Raw genomic sequence first — 27,699 nt, forward strand, 5'->3', positions numbered from 1 at the left:
AAAAATTAGGATATTAAAAATTTTGTTTGATTTTGAAATTGAAGTTAACAGAAAAAAGAAAATAATAATAAATAAAAAAATTTATTAAATTGAAAAATGAATGAAAAATGAACCAGACGAATCGAACGAACAGGCGAAAACATCTTAGTCACAATCCTAACAACAGTGATGAGTGCCAGATTGAGGTGAAATGAATCGGGGGAGCATGTCCAGAGAACGTAACTGGAAAGATGTTTCTATTTGCGGTTTGGATGTACCAACTCAAATTGGGTACGTGATAGGTTGTGGTTTGGGGACAACTTTATAGCTGGCTGTGTCCTTTCTACACATTTGAAAGCGATTTAATGAGAAATTTTGTTCGAAGCTCACAAAAAAGAAGAAAAAAGTTTTTTTTAAATGGTTTGGGAAATGAATAAAAATGGTTATGAAATAGTGCTTAAATTATCAACATAAAATTTAAAAACCTTCAAATTTACACCAAAGCTAGATAAAGATAAGGAGAATCGTTTGGAATTGTTAAGGAAAGTTTTTATATTTTATTGCAATTTGGCGCCTCTGGCTTCAAACGCTTCAATTTGAATTCAAAATTTTGCTGGATTCTGATTATAATTTCAATAAATATCTAAACTCATGCTTTTCGAATGATCTTGGATTCTAAAATAATGATACTCCTATCAATTCTGATTCCGAATTGCCAATCTAAATTTTTAGTAAAACAGCATAAAGATTCGGAATTTTATACATTCATATTCAACTTCATAAAAAGTATAAAATCGTGAATGTCTTAAAATGTTAAGACAAAATTAATCGCTACAAAAATAATTTCCATCTAAAATTCTTCAAATCTCAAACAGAACCAGTAAATGTTATTGATTTTATAGATCTTATCCGTTATATGATTATTGAAAAATTCAACCGAGAACTTAAATCTAAATCAAAATTCCAAACTAAAAATAGATTTGAAATTCTCAAATAAGCACTCAGCTTTTAATTTTCAAAAGTTCAGTATAAAAACTGATAATTTTTACAGAAAAACTCTTACACAATCTAACACATGTTAAAAATTAGAGTTGAGAGCTTGCACATGTGAACATTTTGGAGCGTTTTCAAAAATTTAAATGTTAAAGGCAATCATCCAATAGTAACATTTTGAATTCGAGAAATCGAATGACAAAGAATCAACTTTAAAAAAATTCTATGAGTTTGAAAAATAGATTTGACAACTGTCAGGATGTATGTGAATGTTAATCACGAAGATTCAAATATATTGAACAACTAAAATGAGATCTATGAAAGTTTATACAATTTCAAATAAGTTTTCAAAACACTCCATGATAACTTTAAATATTTTAGAAACAGTCGCAATATAAGAATGTTGGGGATTTTTTTTTATTATCTGACAATTTGCGCCGGGGGTCTTCAGATCTTCCCCAAAATTGAAAATTTGGTTCATTTTTGCGACTTAAAAACACATGTATTTTTTCAGATTTCTAACATTTTTATTTTTTGAGTTAGCTTCGGTTAGATTTTTTCGTAAATAAAAAATAACCATTTTTCAAAGCTACATAACTCTGTTGTTTCTCAACGGAAATTATAAAATAGCACATCAAAATGCATTGAAATTTTATCAGCTTTCCAAATAGAATAGTTGAAAAAAATAAAATAATGACCTTCAACATGAAAAGTTGTAAATAAACTTTAAATGGCGTCTAAAAGTACCGTCTGCACCACCGAATATTTTGCAAAAAATACCATTGTATAGCTCGATTCATGATGCAACTTTCATCTGAAGACACCAAAGTGGGCCATTAACACCTTGAAGAGTTATAAAAGAAATAATGACAATAAATCTCTTTTTTTGCATCGAAAACTAACAATGGTCGAACAACTGCACTCACATATGGAGATAGCAAGCACTTCTAACAACATGGAAACAAAAGAACTTACCAAAACAGGTAAAAAACACTACTTTTTCGTGCTTTGTAGAGTGTTTGCAGCAAAACTGACTTTAAATTTTAACCAAAATTCTGAATATTGTATTGTTTATGTGATATAACTAATAATGGGAATGTTGCTTTTACAACCTGGTCATATACTATATAATTTATTAATTTTTCGATCAATGCCAATAGTAGAAGGTTCAGTTCTTGTGTTTGGGATCACAAAAATGTGATTTAAAAAAGCACTGGATTCCAAAATCCTTTCCCATTGATCAAAAAAGTATGAGAAAGTGGCACAAATGTTGTAGAAATAATCAAAGAGCTCAGTATGGCCAGCCCAGGCTGTAAAATAATGAAAATATGATACTTTTACCGTATTCGTTTTCTACATTCGCCCAGTTTTGAGGTTTACCGTACTAGAACGAACATAATTCGTCGTCAGTGTTTTGCTACCTCGATCGCTCACAAACGAATCTTCAGTGTTCCACCGTCCATTTTAAATCAAATCTGGGGAACTACGGATGCAAAATTTAGCGCATAAACTTCTAAAAATGACAGTAAAATGTGCATAACTGGTTGTGACCTGGTGCAAAACTGGGTATAAACGAATACGTTATTAGATTTTTGGATATAACATGAAGTCAGTTAAGCTGCAACAATCTGCCGCCCCTTCTTTCATAACAGTCCCATATACAAAAATAAGCAAGCGAGACAATCAGCTTTTTCTGTTTTGGAATATATTTTTAAATTGTGACCACCACTTTCAGCATAAACGAAAATCGTTTCTAGGTTGTCATAATATATCGTTAGACCTGAAATTTTCGAAATTGGGTTATTGATAAGGTCGAGAGCACCATTTTTATTCATTATGGGACTGTTAATCGACCATATTTGAAACCTTTTTCGAATTTACTAGCATAACAGTCCCATACAAAATATATTTTTCTCGCCAAGCTACTTTCTAAGACTTAAATTTGATCATTTTTGAACTTCTAAATGCAATTGTCAGAAAAAGAAACAAACTTTTGCAAAAAAATATCATGAATTCCACATTGTAAGTTGAATCTTTTTACGATTTTTTGATTGCATCCGATAGTTTTTCGCACAGGAAGTCATTCCTAAGGAAGTCAGACCTGCCTTCGAAAACTAGTGTGCATCATTCGACATCAAGTGAGTTAAAAAAATGTTTAAATGATTCAAAGCAATAAACCAAAGACTATTTCGCTGAAAGAAACATTGAAAAGTAACCAAATCCGTGGTATTTCACATATGGGACTGTTATTCAGGTATATTTCATATAGGACAGCCACGAATTGATATTTTTTTTCGAAATTTCTAGAACAAAACCTCTTTTTTTAGTCTTTTATGTTGAAGCCTTATGTTGACCTAAAATGATGAAAATTCATATGGGACTGTTATGCGAGTAGGGGCAGTCTGAAAAGGACGATAAAATAGTGTTTTTTACCAGTTTTGATAAGTTCTTTTGTTTCCATGTTGTTAGAAGTGCTTGCTATCTTCATATGTGAGTGCAGTTGTTCGACCATTGTTTATTTTCGATGCAAAAAAAGAGATTTATTGTCATTATTTCTTTCATAACTCTTCAAGGTGTTAATGGCCCACTTTGGTGTCTTCAGATGAAAGTTGCATCATGAATCGAGCTATACAATGGTATTTTTTGCAAAATATTCGGTGGTGCAGACGGTACTTTTAGAAGCCATTTAAAGTTTATTTACAACTTTTCATGTTGAAGGTCATTATTTTATTTTTTTCAACTATTCTATTTGAAAAGCTGATAAAATTTCAATGCATTTTGATGTGCTATTTTATAATTTCCGTTGAGAAACAACAGAGTTATGTAGCTTTGAAAAATGGTTATTTTTTATTTACAAAAAAATCTAACCGAAGCTAACTCAAAAAATAAAAATGTTAGAAATCTGAAAAAATACATGTGTTTTTAAGTCGCAAAAATGAACCAAATTTTCAATTTTGGGGAAGATCTGAAGACCCCCGGCGCAAACCCGTTAGATAATAAAAAAAAATCCCCTGTTGCCAGTTATAATTTTTCATGGCGATTAACCAAAACACCATGTGATTATTTTCTTTACCAAATACTATGCTATTCCAAATCATACAAATTCACTGATGACGGTGGCTCGAGTTGAGAGAATTTATGTCCTTCACTATTGTTCGAGGCATAAATATCATCCCAAAATATCATAATTTACTGTGTTGAGCAGTAAATTTGAAAATTAAATACCAAGCAGCATCATAGACATAGCTCTGAAATGAGTTTTTTTTTTTCATATAAGGAACCGTCCAGTACATCGATCGTAACGCTTTTTTCAAATTTTTAGATCCGAAAAATTCTCGTTTTTGTCAGCCAAAATCTTACTTAAGCTTATCGAAATCAAATTTCGAAATTTTGAAAAAGTAACAAGGAATAAAATCTCAAAATCTCTCAACCAGCCTTGTGTAATAAGGAGTGTATTCGAAAAAATGCAACACTTTGTTTTGCGAATCACTTTTGAATGCATGGATGGAAAATGATAAAATTTTCATTGAAGCTACTTAGTAATGTAATGCTATAATGTGCATGTTCTATAAGTGGTTTTTGAAATAGCATTCAAAGAAGAAGTTATTCGACTTTAATTTTTGGACGCCACGTGCGCCATCTGTAATGCATATTATGAACCACCCCTTTTCCAAATCAAGGTTTTTTTTAGTACTTTTTTTTGTTTCCTGAAGCTTGACTTCCAAAACTACTCAAAATTTTCAATGTGATCAAAATTATGACAATTTTAGCAGATTGTCCTTCTTCGAAACAAAAACAACATATTTGACTATTAATCACTCCACTTCTGATTTAGAGTAATTTCACCATTCCCGATCCAACCAAAATATAGTATCAACTATATAGGATCCATGGAAGTGTTTTTTAGAGAGAAATATCGCATTTGGAGACAACCTTCTTTGTATATTTAGCCATTCATTGTGTCAATAGCTATGTAGCACTGACTGATTCGCAGCTTTCACAGATTGTCAGGCACGTTAAGACCTAGACATCAAATTTTTCACTTCTTTTTCTTTGTTCATCTTCGGAACATCCAAGCGAGACTTGTCAACGAAAAATTTCTGGCTGGAAACCTGCAAGGTGCCCACGAAAGAGTTCGATTTTTTCCTTCACCTAATTTTTCAAAATATCTCCCCGCTACCGTATTTTGTTTATTTTACGGCGGCCTTTATTTTTGGCAGAAATGAAGTCAGGCGTGTTTCCAAGTCAGCTATATGAATTAGTAGAAAAAAAAGTTTTTTGTTACTTCCCCAATCGAAGTTTTCGATTTGCGCTTTATAAAACCTGTAATATTCCCTATCTTCATGGAATTCATCATCTTAACTTCTATTCTTGAATTAGAATGAATAAGCACAATTTTAGATCCTATTGGTCGTCTTAAACGATTTACTATATATAAACTTTTGGCGAATAGTTGATTACCAGCTGTTTTTGAGTCCTACACTGGGACTTTTCTGAATTTTTCGTGATCCTGCACAAAAAAAAATCAATGACGTTCTGTATTGGACGATATCGATTTTGGAATAGTAAAAAATAATGCGAAAAACAAATAAATTGCATGGATGGAGGCTTGTATGCAAAAAAAATTAGATACTAAAGCATTGCACAAAATTTATAAATCGAGTTAAGGCTGGAACAAATATCAATTTCTTCTTTTGTCACCCCCTCTCCTTTGAAATTTCCAAAAACCTGAAGGGTGGAATAAATAAAGTTTGAAGTATTTAATGTAAATTTCGAAAAAAAATTCAAGAATCCAAAAGATTACAAGATGAAAAAAACAAATTTTGGAAGATGGAAGTTATTTCACCTTTTGTATTCTTGATTTTATTAAATTTTTCGATAAAAAATTACTTATTTTTTAGGTTTTGTGCGATGATATCGTATGTAAATTTGTTGCATACAAGCTTTCGTAAAATTTATTCCAATTTATTTGTTTTTCACATTATTTTTTATTGTCCACCTGCCCCCCCCTCGCGATGTTCCAACTCCGAGTGACAAAAGGATTTGAAATTTGTTCTGGCCTAATTACACTAGTTTACAAAATTTAAAAAAAAATCGTGAACTTGATTAACTGACCAACATTTTAATGTAAAATCGGGCGCTGAATCCGAAAATGAAATTAAAAAAAAAACTCACTAGAACCGTTTTTGAGTTATGCTCCAAATATGAAATTTCGAAAAAAATAAAAAAGTTCTTGTACTTAGATTAAAATATCTCGGACGGCATAACAGTAATTTGAAATCCCTCTTTTGCATATTAAAGGTGAATAAGTTTTCTATCGATCATCTGAACACTGTTTTTGCGTTTGATTAACAGTATTGCAGATATTAGTGACTTTATGAGAAACAAAAAAATTTAAATAACGCATTTTATTAGAGAAAATTTTGTTTCAACGAAAGTTTTAGACTCGATGGTAGCATTTAAAAAATCTGATTTTCTTTTGCGCTTGAATGTTAATTTAAAACAAAGATTTCAAGTGGTTATTTATCAAAATCGGTTGAAAATTGAAGAAGTTATGGCTACATTACCATAACTGAAATTTTTGGAGTTTTTAATAATTTAACGAACCGCAGTACACTTATCATAGTATAGGAAGAATGAAATATGAAAAATCTCACTTGCTCCAAGTCAAAATTATTTATTAGCTTACCAGAAGGTCACATACTAAGTTTCAGGAAGATCTGACCATAGGGAGGGGTTGCTTAAGTCTCAAACGTGTATAAAATTTTGAGGTATTTTGCCCGGAAGGAACGAAAAATACTGGTTTTTCATCAATAACTTTTTTCATCACTAGATGATTGTTTTTTATGGTTGATTTTCTTAAAACCTAAGTTGATACAAATATTTCACCCGAAGACTGTAACTCGATTGGATTTGAAACAGAAAAGTTATTGCGGTTCAAAGGCCCCAAATTTTGTCCAACACGCAATGAGTACTTTTTACGCATTGCGTTTTAAACGACAATTTTCGACCAAAATACAATCTTTGAACCGCAATAACTTTTCTGTTTCAACCACTTGAAATCTTTGTTTTAAATTAACATTCAAACGCAAAAGAAAATCAGATTTTTAAAAAGCTACCATCGAGTCTAAAACTTTCGTTGAAACAAAATTTTCTCTAAAAAAAATGCGTTTTTTATAAGTTTTTTTCTCATAAAGTCACTAATATCAACAATACTGTTGGTCAAACGCAAAAACTGTGTTCAGATGATCGATAGAAAACTTATTCACCTTCAATATGCAAAAGAGGGATTTCAAATTACTGTTATGCCGTCCGAGATATTTTAATCTAAGTACAAAAACTTTTTTTATTTTTTTCGAAATTTCATATTTGGAGCATAACTCAAAAACAGTTCTGCTGAGATTTTTTTAAATTTCATTTTCGGATTCAGCGCCCGATTTCACATTGGAAATGACCTTCAGTTTACTGAGTTCAAAAATGCTGTAAACTAGTGTTATTATCGAAAAATTCAATAAAATGAATAATACTAAAGATGAAATAACTCCCATCTTCCAAGATTTGTTTTTTTAGTCTTGAAATCTTTCGGATATTTGATTTCTTTTTGAAATTTACATAAAATACTTCAAACTTTATTTATTTCCCCTTTTGGAAGGAGGGAGGGGGGGGGGGGGGTGACAAAAGAAGAAATTGATATTTGTTCCAGCCTTCCGATAAAAATAAAATGTACCTGCTGGATCGTAATATGCGGATGCCCCCCGGACAATTGCGGTGAACCTAGGGAAAAGAGATTTGTTACCCTGACTGCGATGATTTTCCGCTTCTCCGATATAGGACCAGGCGTTTTTTTTCACTTTTTTATTTTCATTCCTTTTTTTACCTTCACTGTGCCCCTTTTTGCATGCTTGCTTCTTCATACTTGTGGTTGTCGGTAGCGGTTTCCGTTTCCTTCGAGAGGGGAGAGTCCATCCAATTCTTCCCCCGCCTCAGAATGGAACGATAAGAATGCTAAGTATTATGTGGGCTGGCTGCTCTGCGGTGCAAAGGATACGGAAACAAAACCCGATAAAGCCGATTTTTTCCTACCTTCAATTTGTCATTACTTTTAAATGTTATTTCTTCATTTTCAAAGCATTCGTAGGAAAAGATTAAAGTTGAATGTTACATACTTCGGTAGGCACCTACACATTTTAAAACCAGAAGGCAGAATTTTCTTGAACTTATCAACCATCCCCGTAGTCAAATCAATGTAAATGCAATTACCAGTGATAATGGAAGCTGTCATCGCTGGAATGCACGCTTTTCGATCAGCTATCGACTTATTTCTGGTCCTCAGTGAGTTGCTAATGGAAAAAGAATTATTAGTTGATTCAGGAAAAAATAAGTAAAGGCTACATCGAATCATCAGAATTTACTTTTGCATTTTGCACAACAGTAGTGTTCTGGAAAGAACAAGAAAAAACAATATGTTCCGATTTGTTGAACCGATTTAATTTATTCCGCTGATCGGTGAAAAAATTCCTGTGGTACATATAATCCGGTTTGTTGAGTAAGGTTTATATAATAAAAGTTTAACTTACGTTTGTGTTTTCGTTAATTTCTTCAAATTTGAGCTGGGTATGATTTTGTTGTTTTCAACTCTTTTCACCTATCATTTGAAAACAAACTATTATTTCTTTTTCAAACTCCTTCTTTGTTTTTCAGTTACCTTATTTGAAGAGTGGTCACTTTAGTGTCCGGAATAACAGGGTATGATACGAAATGTGATCGAGAATCCACTCTAACCTATAAATCACGGATTTTCTAAATGTCTTTTCAAGGTGTAATATATATTTTAAACCCTAGTTACCTATGCTCTGCTACCAACGATTGTTCGCTTGAAAGAGTATTTGCAACCACAGCACAGCTTAATCCTCTAAATCCGTAAATTTCTATCGATTATAATAATCGCGCACGAACTAAAGACACGCTTTGTCATAAAGACTTTGCTAAAAGAAGTGGTTTAGATCGATCTGTTTTTTGACATTTAGAATAAAGGTACGCTACGGTATGTTTTTTAAATAGTGTAAGTGTGTGTTGGATTAAGGTGCGTTGACACGTCCGAAACGTTCGTCACATGTAGTTTAAACCACACCTTAACTTGCTAATGCCACTTAATTATTTTCACTGCAATTCATAAATAACGGCTATGCACAATTTCACAATTTTTTTACTATTTAAACTTTTATTTTGATAAATTTTAACGGAGCACGAAAAAATTGCGTACGATTTCCAAAATTTATGGCCAACTCCTCCCTCGGGTAATGTGGATTTATATGAGCAAGTTCGCTCGTGTTGGGAAAAAGTGGTAGAGATGTTGACACTTGTAGCACATTTTGAAAACTTTATCATGCAAAAACATTTTTAAGATCTGCGGCCGACAAGTGTTTTACAACACGTGTTCTATTTTCGCATGCTGTGATGCAAAAATGGCACGATTTCTATCACTTACGGCTTAAATAGAAACAGTGTTGTAAAAAAAATCAACGGTCAAAGATCTTGAAAACATTTTTGCATGAGAAAATTTTCAAAATGTGTTAAAAGTGTCAAAATTTCTACCACTTTTTCCCAATACGAGTGAACTTGCTCTAACAGAAATAAAATTATGGTGGAAAATTTGAAAAATAAATTGTTTTGATTGATTCGATAGACAAACATCATACTTTATGCTTAAAAAATCTTCAACTTTTACCAACCTCTTGTACTTTTACCAACCTTCCTAGCCCGCGATTACGGTCTCGCTTATCCTTAAATAAGTGAGAATTTATTTGAAGAACTACTACTCTACAAATCAACCTATTATTGGTCTATTCAACAGGCGATTGCTGAGAAATATTGAGATATTTATTTGCCCTGTTTGATAGCTGATCCATTAGGGTGTCCCAAAATTGCATAATTTCTGGGAATCGGGGGGCTCACTCTCCAAATTCCAAATGGTAGATTAGGATGTGGAGAACAAATATTTGTATGGAGCCGATTAAAAAAAAATGATGTTTAGAGGTTCCGCAAGGGCGATCTTTGAAAAAGTCCACTTTCAAAATATTTGATTTTGAATAAATTCTGGGTCCAACAATTTTCACAAAATTTACATATTTTTTTAATATTTTTTTAATTTGTTAGGGTTAAATACTACACGTAAAAAATTAATCAAATTCGTATCAAAACTGAAAATAAACAAGCTATTCATAAGAAAAAAATTTTTTGGTCCAAAAATTTTGCATTCAACTAACCAAAATGTGTACTTAGCGTAAAATATTTTTGTTACCAATGCCATCAGAAGATGCGGATTTTTGTGCACTTAAACTTTGCTGAACAAAGCATGTTGTTTTTATCAACGTGTGCAGTGCTATTCACGATTTAATCCTTAATAAAAATCACAATTTTGGATATTTTTTATTTAATTTATCCAATTCGTCTTAATAAATACCTACTTTAAAATCAAAACAATTGCAAAAAAGACTTCGACGGTTTACATGAATCATCAGAAGGCTATATGCCAAATTTTGGCTGAATCTTACAACGGAAAAGGGTTGCACTGAATTTGAAGTTTAATCCGCATTTTTTGATGGCATTGGTAACCAAAATATTTTACGCTAAGTACACATTTTGGTCAGTTGAATACAAAATTTTTGGACCAAAAATTTTTTTTCTTATAAATAGCTTGCTTATTTTCAATTTTGATACGAATTTGGTTAATTTTTTATTTTTTACGTGTAGTGTTTAACCCAAACGAAATTTAAAAAAATATAAAATATGTAAATTTTGTAAAAATTGTTGGACCCAGAATTTATTCAAAATCAAATATTTTGAAAGTAGACTTTTTCAAAGATCGCCCTTGCGGAACCTCTAAACACGATTGTTTTAGTCGGCCCCTTACAAAAGTTTGTTCTTCACATCCTAATCTACCATTTGGAGGGTGAACCTCCAGATTCCTAGAAATTATGGAGTTTTGGGACACCCTAGTGATCCATTTTAGATCTGGACGCTGACTGTACAAAATGTGAGGTAGAATCGAATGGAACTTGAAAGTACGCAGATTCTTAAGTAATACCGGGAATGAATTACAATATGTACACACCAAAAGACCATCTGAACGATATCAACGATTCAGTACTGTAATTTGTAATATGAATATTTCTTTTTTTCCTAGTAGGGGAGAGCCCACTGCGACCAGTAGTTGATCTATAGTCCTATTTGCCACTGATAGTGTTCGTGATATTAAGCACGTTGTTTCACCAACACTTGTCAGTTTTGGGACAATCAACCTCAAAAACGATTATGTGTGTCGAGCGGCTGCCCATTTTTTGTACCGAGAGTTTTTGAGGTTAATTGTCCCGTCTCATCTGTACACGCTCAGCAAGTGTGCGTAAGAGATGTCAAAAACAACTCTATTGTGGTAGTTACCCTGCGTTACTGTATGCTATCAGCAAATATAGTATAAAACCAATATACCCCACTCTTTAAAAAACAAGGCGACACATCAAGCACGCCATCATGTGGAGAAAGTTCCAACTATCACGTATAAACTTCGACGATCTGAACTATTTCTGGCAGATATCTGACTTGTAGGTGGTGCTGTTGTCGCTTAGGGCGGTGATGGTGGTACTATCAGAGACTTTAGTAGGAACTTTCGTCAGTAGGTGGTGCTGACATGCGTGTCCTTGATGAGATGTATGGAGAAGTCTGACAGTGGGGTATATTTGTTTTAATATATTTGCTATCAGGCTTGCCTGCACTATGGTTTGAAGTGACAGTTGATTGCTGACTGAGCATTTTATCCCAATCGGATAAGATATAAAAGATGTATGATATAACCACAGAGAACAGACGTACAGGCTCGAACAAAAAATCTTCCAAAAAGTGTGTAAAATTTCAAATGCTGACATCCAAAAATACGTTAAAAATTGACTTGAAACAGTGCCATCTATTGCGCCGTTCAAAAGTTTCAAATCAAATTTTCAAGTGCCCAGTTTTCGAAAAGACGTAATTGTTTATGAACTCATTAATAGTAAAACTAATGCCTCTCTAAAATAGACGGGTTCAATGTATTGCTAGATAAATGCGATAAGAGTTAGCTTTGGCTAAATAGAATTTCACTTCCTCTATTTTTGCGATTGAGACAGTCAAAATAACTAACAGTTTTGGAACAAGTTTATCGTCAGAGGACGAATCGGCTATATCCAGCCAAATAGGAACATTCTTGACGATCAGTCTTACCCATCAGAACTGATTCTAGACATCTCAAAACGGGTTACTTTCACGTATCGCTTTTGCATCCCATTGTTCAAAATTTACTACTCCAAGCTTGAAGGAAATAGTGATTAGCTTTTAAAATATTTTCCCACTTCACTTAGAAAGTGTCACAAAACTTTAACAGCAATTTTCTTGAAACATGAAAAACAGTTCATACGACCTGTTGAAAACTGACCAAAATTTTGTTATTTTTTCTCAGTTTGGTTTTGACAGTTCTCTTTGGTGTGTTTGGAGACATCTGGTGGCCCAGCCAAAAACAAAAATTGGTTCAAAATGGTCGCTCGAAATTTTACACAAGTTTCTAAGGCTAGCTTGTACGTCTGTTCTCTGTTATATAACCTTCTTAGGGCTGATATGCAACCATATGTCTTGTGCGCTTATTAACTTTGCCCCAAGAACACGCTCTCTCCTCTTAAGGAGGGCGCAGCAGTTGCATAAGAGATGCTCTGCAGTTTCTTTTTCGAACCCGCAGAACCGACAGTCGTCGTTTTGAATAATGTTTACCCTTTTGAGATGCTGTTTAATTGGACAGTGTCCTGTCAATAGACCAGTGTAAGTACTTAACTCGTGCTTACTTAAGTTCAACATGTTTTTGAAGAGTCGTGCGCTTGGTTCATTGAATCTTTTCGCCTGAGTTGCTCCCTCTGCTGTTCTCCAGTTGGAGACAATAGTGGTGCTTTCCCAATTCTTGAGTTCCATATTCAAGGCACTCCTAGATACTCCGCAGAAAGGTTCAGGTCTAATTAACAGGCCCTGGGATCCTTCCCTAGCTAGCTGGCCTGCTTCTTCGTTCCCTAGGATACCGCAGTGGCCTGGAACCCAGAATAAAAATACTCTGTTCCGTATGGCCAGGTTTCTTAGTGCAACAATACACTCCCATACTAGCTTGGAGTAACATGTGAAAGTACTTAGTGCTCGAAGAGCGGCCTGACTATCAGAGAATATATAGATTACTTGTGTACCTGTATCCTCTTTTCAAACAGGCTAAAGTGCATTCTAAAATTGCTTGAACTTCTGCTTGGAACACTGTTGGCCAGTTTCCCATAGGAATTGAGATCCTGAGTCTAGGTCCGAAGACCCCTGCTTCAGTTCTTTTATTCATTTTTCAGCCATCAGTAAAGAATTTTATTGATCCGGAAGGAACCGCAGGTCCACCTGACTCCCACACGTCCCTATCATTGATAGTTACATTGTATGGTATGTCTAGATCGAAAACGGGTTCCATCCAGTCATCGTTCTTTACAATAAGTGAATTTATTTTAAATATCTTTAGGATTTTCAGGTGTCCTGTAAGATCCCCCTTATAGAGAGTATTGTTTTTGGTGAGTTTCAAGGCACTACGTTCTGTCTCTAACTCAATGAATTGATGTAGTGGCAGGATATTCAGTTGTGCATTCAGAGCTTCATTTGATGTGCTTCTAATATTTCTTATTTATTGGTTTTATTTTTATGGTTTTTTACCATTTTTTGAATGTACTTCGATTCTACTCCCAAAAGTTTATCAGATAGTATACAAAGGCTTCATTTGAAAATAACGTCCTGTTTATAAATCCGATTAAAGCTTGTGTTTCTTTCTATCAGACCCAACCTTACTTTGGCAAATAAACGGTTTATCCACTCATATATCAGTCACAAGCGATAACAGAATTATGATTTGGCATCCATGTTCAACCGGTTCTAGAGATTACCCCAAAACTGCGGGCTCGCTAATCGTTTTGAGTTTCATTCCTTGATCCTTATGAACTCCATTGTCAAAGCATCTTCACAGGACTATGATTTAAAAAAATTACATCTTCCTCCCAGTGCGTTTTGATGACTCAAACATAAATTAATAATGCTCCTCTCAGATCTGGTCATGGCAAGTCCTACTACGGAAAGATACAACAACTGACCTGAAGCAATCAGGATCCGGATCCCAGTGTCAATGGAAGGATGGTTGGTTGGGTCTGTTGGCAGATGCTGGTTAACTCGGTATAGCTAATTTTTCCCTCTATTTAAATTATCGTTGTAATTACATGCTGCTTGTTTTCGCAGAGAGGACGACGATACGACATGATGATGCGGGTGATGGTAACTGTTGATACCTATCCCTTGCTTGGTAGATTCATTGCTTTTCCTCTTGATGGGTGCACAATCTGTTGGGTTGAAACGGAAATGCAAAAGGGGTTAAAACGGGTGACTGATGATGTCGTTAGGTTTAGTTTTCAATTAGCACTTGGATTAAGTGACAATCGGATTACCGGATGATGATGAACCATCTTCGTTTATTTTTCGTTTTTTTTTTGTTTCCACTTTAAAATTTAAAGGAATTCTACCCAAAGCCTTTTAACAATTTTCCTTTGAATTTCGATTTGTACTAAGTTAATTTGGCAACCAAGATATTCAATTTTATGTTTTGACGATACTCGACAACCAGAGTCTCTTCTAATTGCACTGTCCCAAAAAAAAATCCTTTTTAACATACCATCTCTTCCTACCATGGGTGACACAACAATAATCAATCGGAACAACTTCCGGAATGTATCAATGGCTGTATAAGTAGCTACCATTAAACGAGTATCGTTCAACACCTTCCTGCTGCTCGAGAAAAAGCTGTGTCGGTAGGTGAAACTTTGGTTATTTTTTCTAATAATGAAATATTACAATTTGTATAATATTATTTTACAGAAAAAGACCAAACCTAATATATACTTCAATACATAGTTACCAATAAATCAGGCAAAAAAAATAAAAGCGACCCATCCTTGGGTTCGCATAATATGCCCGAAAAAGAAAAGTCAATTCGAAAGGGGCTTCCGACTGACTGATGGCACGGGAGAGGTGACAAAATGAACCAAATAAGGTTGATGGCAACATAAAAGGAAACAATTTGCGATCTAATAAATTTCCCAGTGATTCAATTATGTATCACTTTGTAAGCGGAAACACGGTGTGGTGCCGTTCCGAATGTATTGGAAGTACCGAAACCTAACTGATTTGCGCTTCCTGGCCATTTGGCGCAATTTTGTCGGTGTATTGGGCTTTAAAATTGATTGTTGTCATCTGGCGAACGATTTTAAGTTTAGAATTTTCTTTCCGGTTTTTGTCGAACAAAATAAAATGGCTGTATCTTCTATTGAATTCCATTCAAACCTCGTTCGTTAATTTCATTATTTTCCCCGTATTACGATTGAAGTTATAATAAAAAGTTATTGGAAATCAAAGATTAAACTTCGGTCGCAAATTATAGTCTTACACTCTTTGCATTCATTCCATTAGCTGATGTCATGCAGTGTTCGGGTGAACTATCTGTTTTAATTGAAACTTCAATAAAATTAATCAAAAGAATATTAATCGACTAATAAAGAAAAAAGGGATTAATGAAAAACCAGCATTCTTTGTTTCTCACGAGTGAAATGCCTTAAAATTCCAACAGTTAGGTCTAGAGGCTAGTAGTCTAGTACCTAATTTTTATTGCGATTCTACCTTAGAGTGTCCGTCTTACCCGGCTTTTCCAACAAGTACTTTTTTTCAACAAAATTTCAACAAATTTCCTACTGAGATTTTTCAAATTTCATTTTCTAATTCAGTGCCCGATTTGACATTCAAAATTATCTTCAGTTTACTAAATTCAAAAATCCTATAAACTAGTGTAATCAGACTCAGTTTGAAGTTTTCCTAACCCCGAGCAATAGCTAACAGTTTGATTACCCATTCACATAAACAAACTGGGAATAAAGTAGACATTTTTCAATTCAATTAGTTTGGCAGCTAACCGAACCAAAACTTTGGCAAAGTTCATCTTCCGGAAAACCGAACGTTTTCCTTGTCTATTCACTTCCTGATTCACGGTTAAATTTCAATTTTCCAGCTCAAAGTGGATAACTCAATTGGGCGTCAAAGACACTTGTTGCCTCTTTTCGTCGTAGTTAGGCTATGCGGTGGTGGAGCTATCAACGTAGATTTAGTTAGTAGATATACATTTTCGCCCTCAAGCAACTTCATTTCCGGCATACAATCCTGCAGCTTGCGTGTCAGGAAATTTACTGTGGCTCCACCAGACGATTGAGACAGACATGTTGAAGGAGATGGTTTGTTTTCAATTTACCCTTCGGCGTTGGTTTTGTTCCGTTCTCCAGAACCGGGCAACAGAATCTGCCCCCAAAAGTCTGAGCAACGCAAATTTTGAAACTTGTTCTTTTTCTGTCCTCATATTTATGATCGAATCTCGCCAATTACAGTTAGACGATGTTTTAACGACCGATTTTTGTCTCTTTTCTTTCCAGTGCCAATCATACCCGAGTTCCTGTACGACATCAGACATCCGGATGCTCCATTAGCTAGCTTTCCGAAAACTCCTCCGACCACACTGTCCCCTTGCCAGAAGGAAACCACCACTCCGTATAATGGCGTCGACGTCACCACCCCTGGCTACGGTAAGGGAATTAAAAGATTAAACAACCAAAAAAGTTATGGGAGGTGTAAAAATTAATAATTGCATACAAAGCTTGCAACGTTCTAGTATAGACGCTTATTAAGCATGATACTAATCACGGTGTCTTTGGGAGAAAACTTTTTTTTCGAAAATTAACATCTCTAATTTTTGCACCATTCAAAAGCTGGGACTTTTCCCTTTCATTTGAGCCCAAATTTGAAATAATCCACCGAGGGGTCTAGAACATTTTTTTTTTTTTGAAGATTTTTTAAACCTTTTTGCGGGTTTTTTCAAAGACAAAATCATACTAATCACTATGAAAATGCTCGTTTTACCTTTAGCGTAAATCCAACATCATATGTCAATAACATGATTTAATAGGAAATTTTCCAGACTACAATTTTGTAGAAGACATCAAAGTGATACAAATTGAGAGAAAAGAGTTGGAATATCACAAACAGAGTGATTATTATTTCATTTGAAAAATCTAATAAAATTTGTTACCAATGATTACACTAAGATCAGAAATAGTATTCTACGAGCTTAGTTATTGATTAAAGAGTGTATAAATGTTCAAAACGGTTTATTTTCATTAAAAAAACTAACTTTTACATAAAACTGATCAGGATTATCTGAAGTTCATTTGTAGGGTTTTATTCTGTAAAAAATGTCTCCCGCCATTCTTGAAAGTTTAGTTATTTATATTTTGAGCTAAGTTAGTGTGAATACCTCATGAACAAACATTTGGGACTAGGAAACAGATAAGATCTTACATTTAAGCCCAAATTTCAAATAATTCTCCTGGATTTCAAAATCAAACATCTTTGTTGAAAATCTTTTATCATTTTTGAAGATTTCTGAAGGTTTTCATACTGTTCACTTTTGATTGATTGTAAAACCTTAGACACGAGTATCACAACCATGATAAAGTGTCATATATAAAATTTAAAAAAAAAATCAATCTATTGTTTATGTTTGATTGCATAAATGAGTGTTTTTGTGTATGTAAAAATGTGGTCGAATTCAAGTTTTCAAGCCAAAATTCTAGATTGTTCATTTTTGTTAAAAGTACACGAACTTAACTTCGTGTCTTTGATAGATTTTTTTTCGATAAAAAGTAAAAAGAAGATTACAAATTCTCAACATCAACATTGTTTTCAACAATTTTTTTGTATTTGTTCAAATTGATGATTTTTTTTAAATTTCCTAGATAAAATAAAATAAAAACATGGGTTTTTTATCTGATAGTATGGAACACTGCAAACATTTGTCTGTGGATTTCTGCACTTTTGGCTTTCCCCTGGAATGTTGTTTTTCTTACTTCTATGAAAACAAAATATAACATCGTGTCATGAACAGTACTTGAAGCAGTGGCTTGAAATGCTTAAAATAGTTTGCAATAATTGCACAAAATCAAGAAATCGATAAAATTAAAATAAAACATTTGAAAAATCTTGTTAAACAACAGGTGATATTACTCCCATCTTCTATAGTTTGGCTCTCGCTCTTTCAACTGTTTGAATTTTCGAAGAATGTATCAAATTTTTGTTTAAAATACCTTAAACTTTATTTATTCCCCACTTCAAGATTTTTTAAAAAATCGGAGTGACAAAAAAAAAGAATTTGATATTTGTTCCGGTATAATAAAACCCCAAGAATGCTCATAACTTCAAATAATCCTGATCAGTTTTATGTAACAGATTGATTTTTTTATGTAAATAAACAGCTTTGAACATTTACACACTCTACAATCAATAACTAAGCTCGTAGAATACTTTTTCTGATCTTAGTGGTGAAAAATTTTATTAGATTTTTCAAATGAGGCCCTCAGAGCCGAATGGGGTATAAGTGACAAAATGGTCGATTTTGAGTTAATGATGCCAAACGATTTTTCATATTTCAAACTATAATTGGTTTTTTTCAGATTTTTAGAATTTTATTCTCATACTTTTAGGTTCCAAAGCAAAATAATTTTTTTCGAAAAATATATGCAAAATTGCCAAACACAGCAACTTAGTAGCTTGTTTTCTCGAAATAAGCTTCCATGCACTTACACTGCCGGCCAAAAGTTTGGGATCACCCCTAGTATGGTGTATCGGCCAAAAGTTTGGGATCATTCTTTTAAAAACATGCAAATTTATTTCATTCATATCTTTCTCATCTACCATCGTATTGCAGATCTGAAGGGTGCATTTGAAAGCTTAGGAATTGTTGTTTGTTCATAAATTCATTAAAAAATTATATTTTTAATCTCTTACCATAAAAAATTCACAATCATAAGTGTGATTTTTCAAAAAACAATTAATTTCAGGTAAATTTTTTATGGTTATCGCTTTAAAATATATTTTTTTATGAATTTATGGAAAAACAACAATTCCTAAGCTTTCAAATGCACCCTTCAGATCTGCAATACGATGTTAGATGAGAAAGATATGAATGAGATAAATTTACATGTTTTTGGCCGATACACCATACTGAGGGGTGATCCTAAACTTTTGGACGATAACTTAAGTGTCTATTTTATTAATTAATAGTACATTCTTAAATTTTTGCACAAAATTTTTTGATTGTGTTTTGAGAAGTATAGAATAAGGATTCTAATGCAACTCAAATTTTGAAATTTGGTTCACCCTATCGCGAGATGATTGGCTTTGAATATTGAGTGCGATTTTTTGAAAATGTTCCAACTTTAGGTTAAGTTTTAGGTGCAAAACTAAAACATTATTTATGGGCAAAATACCTCCGAGATAGCTATTGCTCATTATCTTTCAAATGAGATCAGAAGATTTGCAATATGTCCTAAGACGGCTGAGATATAAACGATCCAAATTTGCATGTTTTTTAGCGGGTGATCCCAAACTTTTGGCCGGCAGTGTATACCCCTTTGGCTCCAAGGGCCTCAAATGAAATAATAATCACTCTGTTTGTGACATTCCAACTCTTTTCTCTCAATTTGTATCACTTTGATGTCTTCAACAAAATTGTAGTCAGAAAAATTTCCTATTTAATCATGTTATTGACATATGATGTTGGATTTACACTAAAAGTAGAAAGTAAAACGAAAATTTGGGCTCAAATGAAAGGAGAAAGTCTCAGCTTTCGAATGCGATGCGATGCGATGCTAATTTTCGATAAATAAAATCGTTCCATCAGAGACACCGTGTAATATTATCGAATGATTCGTGAAATCGAAATATCATATTCTTTTAATGTAATCAGTTCAACCATAAGAAATTATTCTGTCAAATCTGTTTTGAGATGTTCAATTCCCTCTTAAGATGTTGATAAGAGCTTAGATTTAAAGTTAAAGTGATAAAATTCATATATTTGTTGTATTAAACTTGTTTTTTTTTGTAAAGTGACATTTTACAATCATGGGGACATGCAAAAAAAACTCTCTTATTCCACTTCCTAATCATTAATAAACCTTCAAAATACATAATTTTGTTGTAATTTTTAAATTCAATAAAATGATAAACAAAAACCACCCAAGTTTTTTACTAACTTTTGTACTTGTAATTTTTGAAGGTAAAAAATTGAAAATATTACATCAAAGGGCATAAAAACATTGTATGAATTTGTAATTTTTTTTTTTAAGTTAGTAAATACATATAAAACTTTTATGCCTTACGTTCAAAGCGTTCTATCCTAAAATATGTTGTTTTGTCAGTCATTTCGTCAGACAGCTACAGGCGTATTCAACCCGATAGGCGCATATGAAAACACCTTCCTCTACAGAAGCCAAATGACGTTAGGCCATGCGATGATTTGACTCATTTTTTTCGGGATAAATTGGCCGATATCAGGTCATGTATCAATATGGGGGTAGCCTTAGAAGCGGTAGGGGCAGAAATATTGATAGGGTCAGTTGCCCTATTTTGGACCATTTAAGCGATGTGATTTTCAAAAAATTTATTAAAAATTAATGATCTTCACAGCAACAGATTGTTAAAATGAGAATTTGAAACATTGGTTTTGCCTAGAGTGTCCTGCCCGGGAATTCCCGGGAGTAAAATAAAATCGGGAATTCGCGATTCCTTGGAAACGCTTAAAATATCCCGGGAATTCCCGAAGCCAATAAAAAGTGCTAAATTACTTATAATTTGCACCATCTAAATAAATTTCAAAAATGGATCAGATTGAGCAAGGAAAATGATAGTTCTATCTTGATCTATGGTTTAGACATTAATTTTTTTTCTAAAAACTTTTAAATTCATTAAATTTTATAAAAAATGTTTTTTATTCGAAAACTTAAATTAAAGGTAAAAACGACAAAGCATCTATAAAACCAAACAAATTCAATAAAAAAAGCGCTACGAAAAGAATCTGAATATTCCATTTTGACTGTAGCGAAATCATCCGCATAGAAATGCAAATTTTGAAACAAAAGGATAGTTACCAGATTTGATGAATAACATGAAGTGTAGATAACCTACTCCTATCAATAGTAAAAAAATCTTTCTTAACTATTTCGAATATTTGCAGCAAAAATCAGTCAAATTTTTCAGTTAAAGTACGTAGTTTTTTGCCTTGGGTTTTATAATTTCAAATAGAAATTTTGTGGCATTGGTAAAGTTGGTATCTAATGTTTTGTAATACTACTACCTAAAATTTTGAAAATACTATGTAGACAAGGTTTCGTATGCAGAAGAGTGTTAAAATCTTCATGTTAGTTTTTCCTGGATCCCGAGAATTCCTCGAGAAAGGATCATCAGATTTCCCGATTCCCGAGAACGCTAAAATGGCTTGGAAATGGACACTCTAGTTTTGCCGTTATTGATATCGATAGATTTACAAAGATTTCATCTATTTTTTATCTTTACATGATGTTGATTTACAAAGATTTGGATGATCAAAATTTCTAACATTGAACCTACTGCACAGAGAACCTACTGTTCCTGTTTTGGTACTAAACTGGTTCTTTTTACTGGACGAAGTTCTAAAATACTATCGATTTTTAAAAAAAATCAACAAATTTTTAGAAAATTTTATTTTAAAACAAAGATTATTATGAGAATGTATCACAGCTTCTGAATGATTAAATAATACTAATATTTCTGACTGATCTCAAACATTTTCTCTCCTAATGAGCATTATCATCAGCACCATAGTTAAAACTTTTTTGTATTTACTTGTACTTTATTTGCATAAAGCTGACAAAAAATGTTAGATATTGATAGATTTTTTTTTACTACTTTTCTGAAAACATTATTACTACGGATTTAAAAATCAGAATAATATTTTTAGTCTAAATCAATCACGAACTTCTTCCTGCACGATTGTTTCTTAGCCAGCAGCCTTGGCTTATAGGTTAGAGCGTATGTCTTCTAAGCCAGAGGTCATGATATCGAATCTCGGTCATGACATACATAGTATTTCTTCTGGAGGTTGGTGGTTTTAGCATTTAAAGCATACTAGCTGCCACTTCTGGAAGATTGTTACGCTTGAGTTCATTGATATGGATACCTATATCTTTCAAGGGAACATACGTTGCACTTATTATTATTATTATTTATTGAGATCCAAGATCGAGTTTGATTTTTTTTTTCACGCACACACATGCACCAATGCAAATTGCATTATTGTAAACAATATAAACATAAACATTGTGTGAGTGGAGTTCTGCTTGATTTTCTAAATATTAGTGTGATGATGTGCTTCCACTCAAAGCTTGAATGCAAAGCTGCAATACTTGTGTGGAAAGCTGCAAAGCTTGGATCCCATCTCCTTTGTTTTGCTTGACGCGAGTGCGTTTCATCGAGAAGAATAACTCAAATGTAGTACATTTTATAGACACACATTGTTCTACATATGTATGTACAACACTTTCGATAACTCAAAGATACTAAATTTGTAAAATTTGGTTCAGTCGTTATTGAGATAGAGAATGCCAAATTTCGTTATTTCCGGCTCATAACTCTTCGCAATCCTTAATGTGTTAACTAAAGTTTATAATTCAGTTAGGCATACCTGTTGATTGAGAGTTCCGTCACGCGGTCCGCAGAAGAAATCCCAATGTTTTGAAACCAATTCGAAGAATTACGCATTGTTTATTTTAATTGGTCCACAGACAACGCCAGCTGGTACGCCGAGGCGGAGGAACGGCACAAGGAGCTGGTGGAGGAAACGGTCGAGGTAGGCCTTATGTTTGCATCGAAAGCATTCGTCCAGTTACTTGCCAATCCCATAGTCGGGCCCCTTACACATAAGTAAGTCCTAGCTTCTGTTGGATACACATTACCTTCACCTTCCAGCTGAGAGTTATCACCAGTAATTAACTTGTTCTTGTTATGTTTTTCTTTCCTCAGGATAGGCTATAGTATTCCCATGTTCGCTGGTTTCGTCATTATGTTCGTTTCAACAATAAGTAAGTATCACTCAACTTAAATTACTGCCAGTCAGTTTCAAATCGTTAATAATTGTAAGGAAGTCAATGACGATTTCTTCTTTATTCAGATTTCGAAAAATTTGCATTAAGTAAATGAAAATGTTCCAAATTAATTAAACATTTGTTTGTAGTTTTTGCATTCGGCAGAACGTATCCCGTTCTGTTCATCGCTAGGGCATTGCAGGGTATCGGATCGTCCTGTTCGTCTGTGTCCGGTATGGGAATGCTAGCCGATCGGTACACCGACGACAAGGAGCGGGGCAATGCCATGGGTATTGCGCTGGGCGGTCTAGCTTTAGGCGTACTCATTGGACCTCCATTTGGTGGTATTATGTACGAGTTTGTGGGTAAATCGGCACCGTTCTTGATCCTGTCGGCACTGGCCCTTGGTGATGGTTTACTGCAGCTGGTGATGCTCCAACCTTCGGTAGCCCTGGACGAATCGGATCCACCATCGCTGAAGGAGCTGGTCATGGATCCGTACATCATCATCGCTGCCGGAGCCATCACATTCGCCAATATGGGCATTGCCATGTTGGAACCGTCGTTGCCTATCTGGATGATGGACAACATGGGAGCCAGCCGATGGGAGCAGGGAGTGACCTTCCTGCCTGCTTCGATCAGTTACCTGATAGGTACAAATCTTTTCGGCCCACTTGGACACCGGATTGGCCGATGGTTGGCGGCATTGCTTGGGCTGGTTATCATTGGACTCTGCCTGATGTGTGTAAGTTTGAAATCAACGGAAAAATATAAGCACGCCGGGATAAATCTACTAATGGCTTTGACATGTTATCATCCTGCAGATCCCGTTGGCTACTTCTATCCACCACCTGATTCTACCTAATGCTGGGCTCGGATTCGCCATTGGTATGGTTGATTCATGTATGATGCCGGAGCTTGGATACCTGGTGGACATCCGACACTCAGCCGTTTACGGCAGCGTGTATGCCATTGGAGATGTTGCTTTCTGCGTAGGATTTGCTATTGGACCGGCATTGAGGTGAGATTTGCGAGACATTTGTTTTTTTTTAACAATCACCGTAAGAAGAGAGTGCTACTCTCTGGAGCCACTTGCGAATTAAAGGAAACTGGGAAAATTGGATTTTTGTGTGTTGTGGGTGTTTAACACGTTCGTCGCTAAGCGCATTTAGGTAGTTTTACTTGCCGGGCCCAAAGAAATTCTCGGAGCGGAAAAGTGAAAAGAGAGAACTAACTTGAGTAAGAGAGCGTCACACGTTTTTTGATGTGACGGGGCCTCACAGAAGATACACCCGTCACCTGAATATGGATCCCATGACGGTGAACGTGTTCATATACTAGTTGAAAGATCTTATCAAAAACCAGAAAAAGCTACTATAAATAAAAAAAAACTACCCTGGTGCGAGTTGTGAATTGAAGAATTTGTTTTATTCCAAGAAAGGGTGGCGAAGATATTCAGCTAGCAGGCTGATTTCCTAATTTACTAGTTTTGAAAGTCAGCTTTGTACTAATTTCATACCAAAAACAACTTCTTTGTATCATAACTTTTTCTCTCTCGCGCTAAATTTGTTGGCCCCATAACGACTTTTTCCTGTCTCGTCATGATCTTTCGAAACGTAGATTGTACATTCGTGTTCCTTTTTTGCCTATAGTCTTCTTTATGCTGCTGACTATGAATACATTAACAGATTATTGTTTACGTATTCAACTGTATTTAATAAAATCAAACATTTTTTAACCAAACCGAACTAAATCCAAAAAATGTTTATACTTCAATCTTTTAAATACTGTAAGCTCAATAGTAAACCAGTTTTTCTACGTCCTGACAATTTTTAGCCAGTTTTTAGTTGACAAAAATGATTGAAAATTAAGACAAATTACCTCTACCATTCACAATGGAAACTGGAATAAAAAATAAATGAGTTTTTTTGTGTCAGAGTGGGAAAAACATATGAGCTATTTCAGATTAAGTGAAGTTTAAAGTGGAACAACAGATTTTTTAACCCAATTTTTTTTATTTTTATACCTATAAAGATTGAATAGCTGAAATTTAGGAAATCAAAATTCTAAATCAAAACAAGAACGTAGAAGATGATTCTGGGTTTGAATATGAAGTTTAAACATCTTCAGGCTGTATGAGGAATAAATAACTACAGAGAAAACTTCACCGTTCAATTGGGATTCGAAACTTCCATTAAACAGGAGATTTTTTTTTAAGATGATATTTCAATTTTGAATAAGAAACACATTTGTAAATTTTCAATCCAAAGAATAATGAATATCAAAGTATAAATTAGTTTTTTTTCTCTTTTTTATAATTTCTGAACACTAAGAAATTGATACTTATTTGAAGAAAGTATAAAATACAATATAAATGTTGCCAATAAATTAGCTATTTGGTTAACTCGTTTATGGGTTGAAATGTAAAAAGTTCAAGTTTGAAACACCTATACACCTATAGTTGATTGAAATGCAACCATTATTCTATTACTGATATTTTACATCAAAACTTGAAAGAGTTAGTTTCAGAAAGTTTTTAAAAAACAACATTAAGAACCACGTGATAATTCTAGAATATTCATCCAATTTGGTATTTCAGGCAAGCTAAAGAGTTGTGTTGATTCTGTAAAATTTAATTTTTTTCCTTGTAAAAATACAATACACAAAATTTTTACAAAAAAAACTCCAGAAGATGTTAGCATAAAAATTATATAAATAAATTGTGAAAATTTGAACAATTTTATGTCTTAAAACAGCTAGAAAAATAACCAACTTTGACGAATGAAATCTTTTATAAAACTTAAATAAAAATGTTTTCAAGCTAAATAGTGAACCTACATGTAAGAGAAGCGACGTCTGAAACACAAAATTCCAATCGATACAAAAGAACTGTCAAAATCGATTTCAATCGATCCTTTTTCGTGGAGCTTTTTTTCGTGGAGCTTTTAGTTTTCTAATAGAAAACTCAATCAAGGAGAGTATTGTGATTGCTGTTGTAGTTCAAGAAAATAATTTTAAAGCTTGTCATGTGAATTCACGATAAGGAGCAATTTTTTCACTGCTCTGGTGTTTTGTGTTCGTAGTTAGAAAAGTATGTATTTGTTAACTAAATTTAAGTCATTTATTCCGTTTATCGCAATCCATCGGCCATCAAATTCAATATTGTTTTGTTGGATTTACTGAGCGTTTACTTTAGAGCTTGAACCTTGAGCCACAATTCAGTGCTGAAGATTTTTTTTGTCCAAGCTTTCGGCGATGTGGCCAGATATTTTATTTTTTACCCTTATCAGACTTAGGAGTGTCAATTTGACACTCCAAGCTAAAATCGTTATAACTTTTTTCATATCTAACCGATTAAAACGAATCTTATATCACTAGAAACCTTGTAATGTCAGAACATTATATACAGCTAAAGCTACTATTTTTCACGTTATTCAGCCGAAAAGAAAAACAATCCGAAAAAACATGCCTTAGGAAAATTATTGCAGCTCATGCATTACATACTTACTCAAAAAAATATCTATCTTATACATATGAAAGCTTAAGTTATGATCTAAATAATGAAGTCAATAATTTTTTTTTCAATTTTTTGTAATAAAAGTTTCACTAAAAGTTGAAAAAAGTGGTCTGAAAAAACTACTTTTTATTTGATTGCTAGTAAAGACCATAAAGTTTAAAAAAAATATGACTACAAAATTTATTCTAATTCTAATATTTTGTTGTATTTATATTTTTGATACAGCGAAAAATGAATTTGCTACATTTTCTTTTAAATCCAATAACACAACTGAACAGGTTCGAATTCGTTATTTTGAGTATTACAAAAGTTAAGGTTCATCATAGTTGAAAAATAATTTTTGAAATTTTTTATTCATTTCCATAAGATTTTGCTTTTTTTTTCAAACCTTGTCAATTGGGTGCAAAAACGTGTTTGTGATTGATTGAGGTTAAAAAGTTTGATAGAATTTGCAAATCTCAAGAAATAACAGCGATTTTCCAAAAACTACTCCTGTAAAAAAATTTGGTTTTTGAAATTTTTACGCATACATTGTTCGATATCTCACACATACATAGATACATTCATACATATCTTGGAAAAAATACCATAAGCAAATTTCTTTTAATCTCTAGAACATTTTTGGTTGTAACTTACTCAAAAATATCCACGCGTTTCCGAGATATTTGAATTATGAAAAGTGTTGTTTTAAAACAACACTATGCATTAAAGGGTTAAATTGATCATTATGAACAAAATTTAACGAACGTGAAAACCCAAATGTTGGTGATAATTGTTTTGCTCTATAAAACTGTCTAAGAAATGTCTTCTTTATCGCAGCTTAAGAATAAAAATTCTAATCGATATAAAAAAAATCAGATTTAAATATTTTTATAACGTAAAACATCCTCACAGTCTGACGAATAAAAAGAGATACTTTGTGATGATTGAAAAGAGTTGAGCAGATTGAAACAGCAAAAAACTCATTTTTTAACGCTGAAAAACAAAAAAAAAGCAGTTAATTCACCTCATGGCGCTGATTTTAGTAACCCCTCAAGGTTGGAAATATTAGCTCGGATGACGTGTGATCGATCTTCGAAATTGATCTAAACTCACGTTTCGTTCCGTGGAGTCAGGACGACCCACGCAGTGAAATTT

The 27,699-nt window shown here is 33.5% G+C and overlaps 1 protein-coding gene across 3 annotated transcripts in view; it reads left to right on the plus strand.

Moving 5' to 3' along the window:
• LOC129758463 (synaptic vesicular amine transporter-like) overlaps positions 1-27,699 on the plus strand; it is a 134,382-nt gene that overhangs the window by 95,416 nt on the left and 11,267 nt on the right. For all 3 annotated transcript variants that reach the window (XM_055755967.1, XM_055755964.1, XM_055755966.1), the window contains exons 3-7: positions 16,527-16,676; positions 22,746-22,884; positions 22,984-23,042; positions 23,195-23,790; positions 23,870-24,066. In XM_055755967.1, coding sequence (XP_055611942.1) covers positions 16,527-16,676; positions 22,746-22,884; positions 22,984-23,042; positions 23,195-23,790; positions 23,870-24,066 — 1,141 coding nt within the window. The remainder of the gene's footprint in view (positions 1-16,526; positions 16,677-22,745; positions 22,885-22,983; positions 23,043-23,194; positions 23,791-23,869; positions 24,067-27,699) is intronic.

This window comes from Uranotaenia lowii, chromosome 3 (genome assembly GCF_029784155.1).
Source record: "Uranotaenia lowii strain MFRU-FL chromosome 3, ASM2978415v1, whole genome shotgun sequence".
Lineage (NCBI taxonomy): Eukaryota > Metazoa > Arthropoda > Insecta > Diptera > Culicidae > Uranotaenia > Uranotaenia lowii.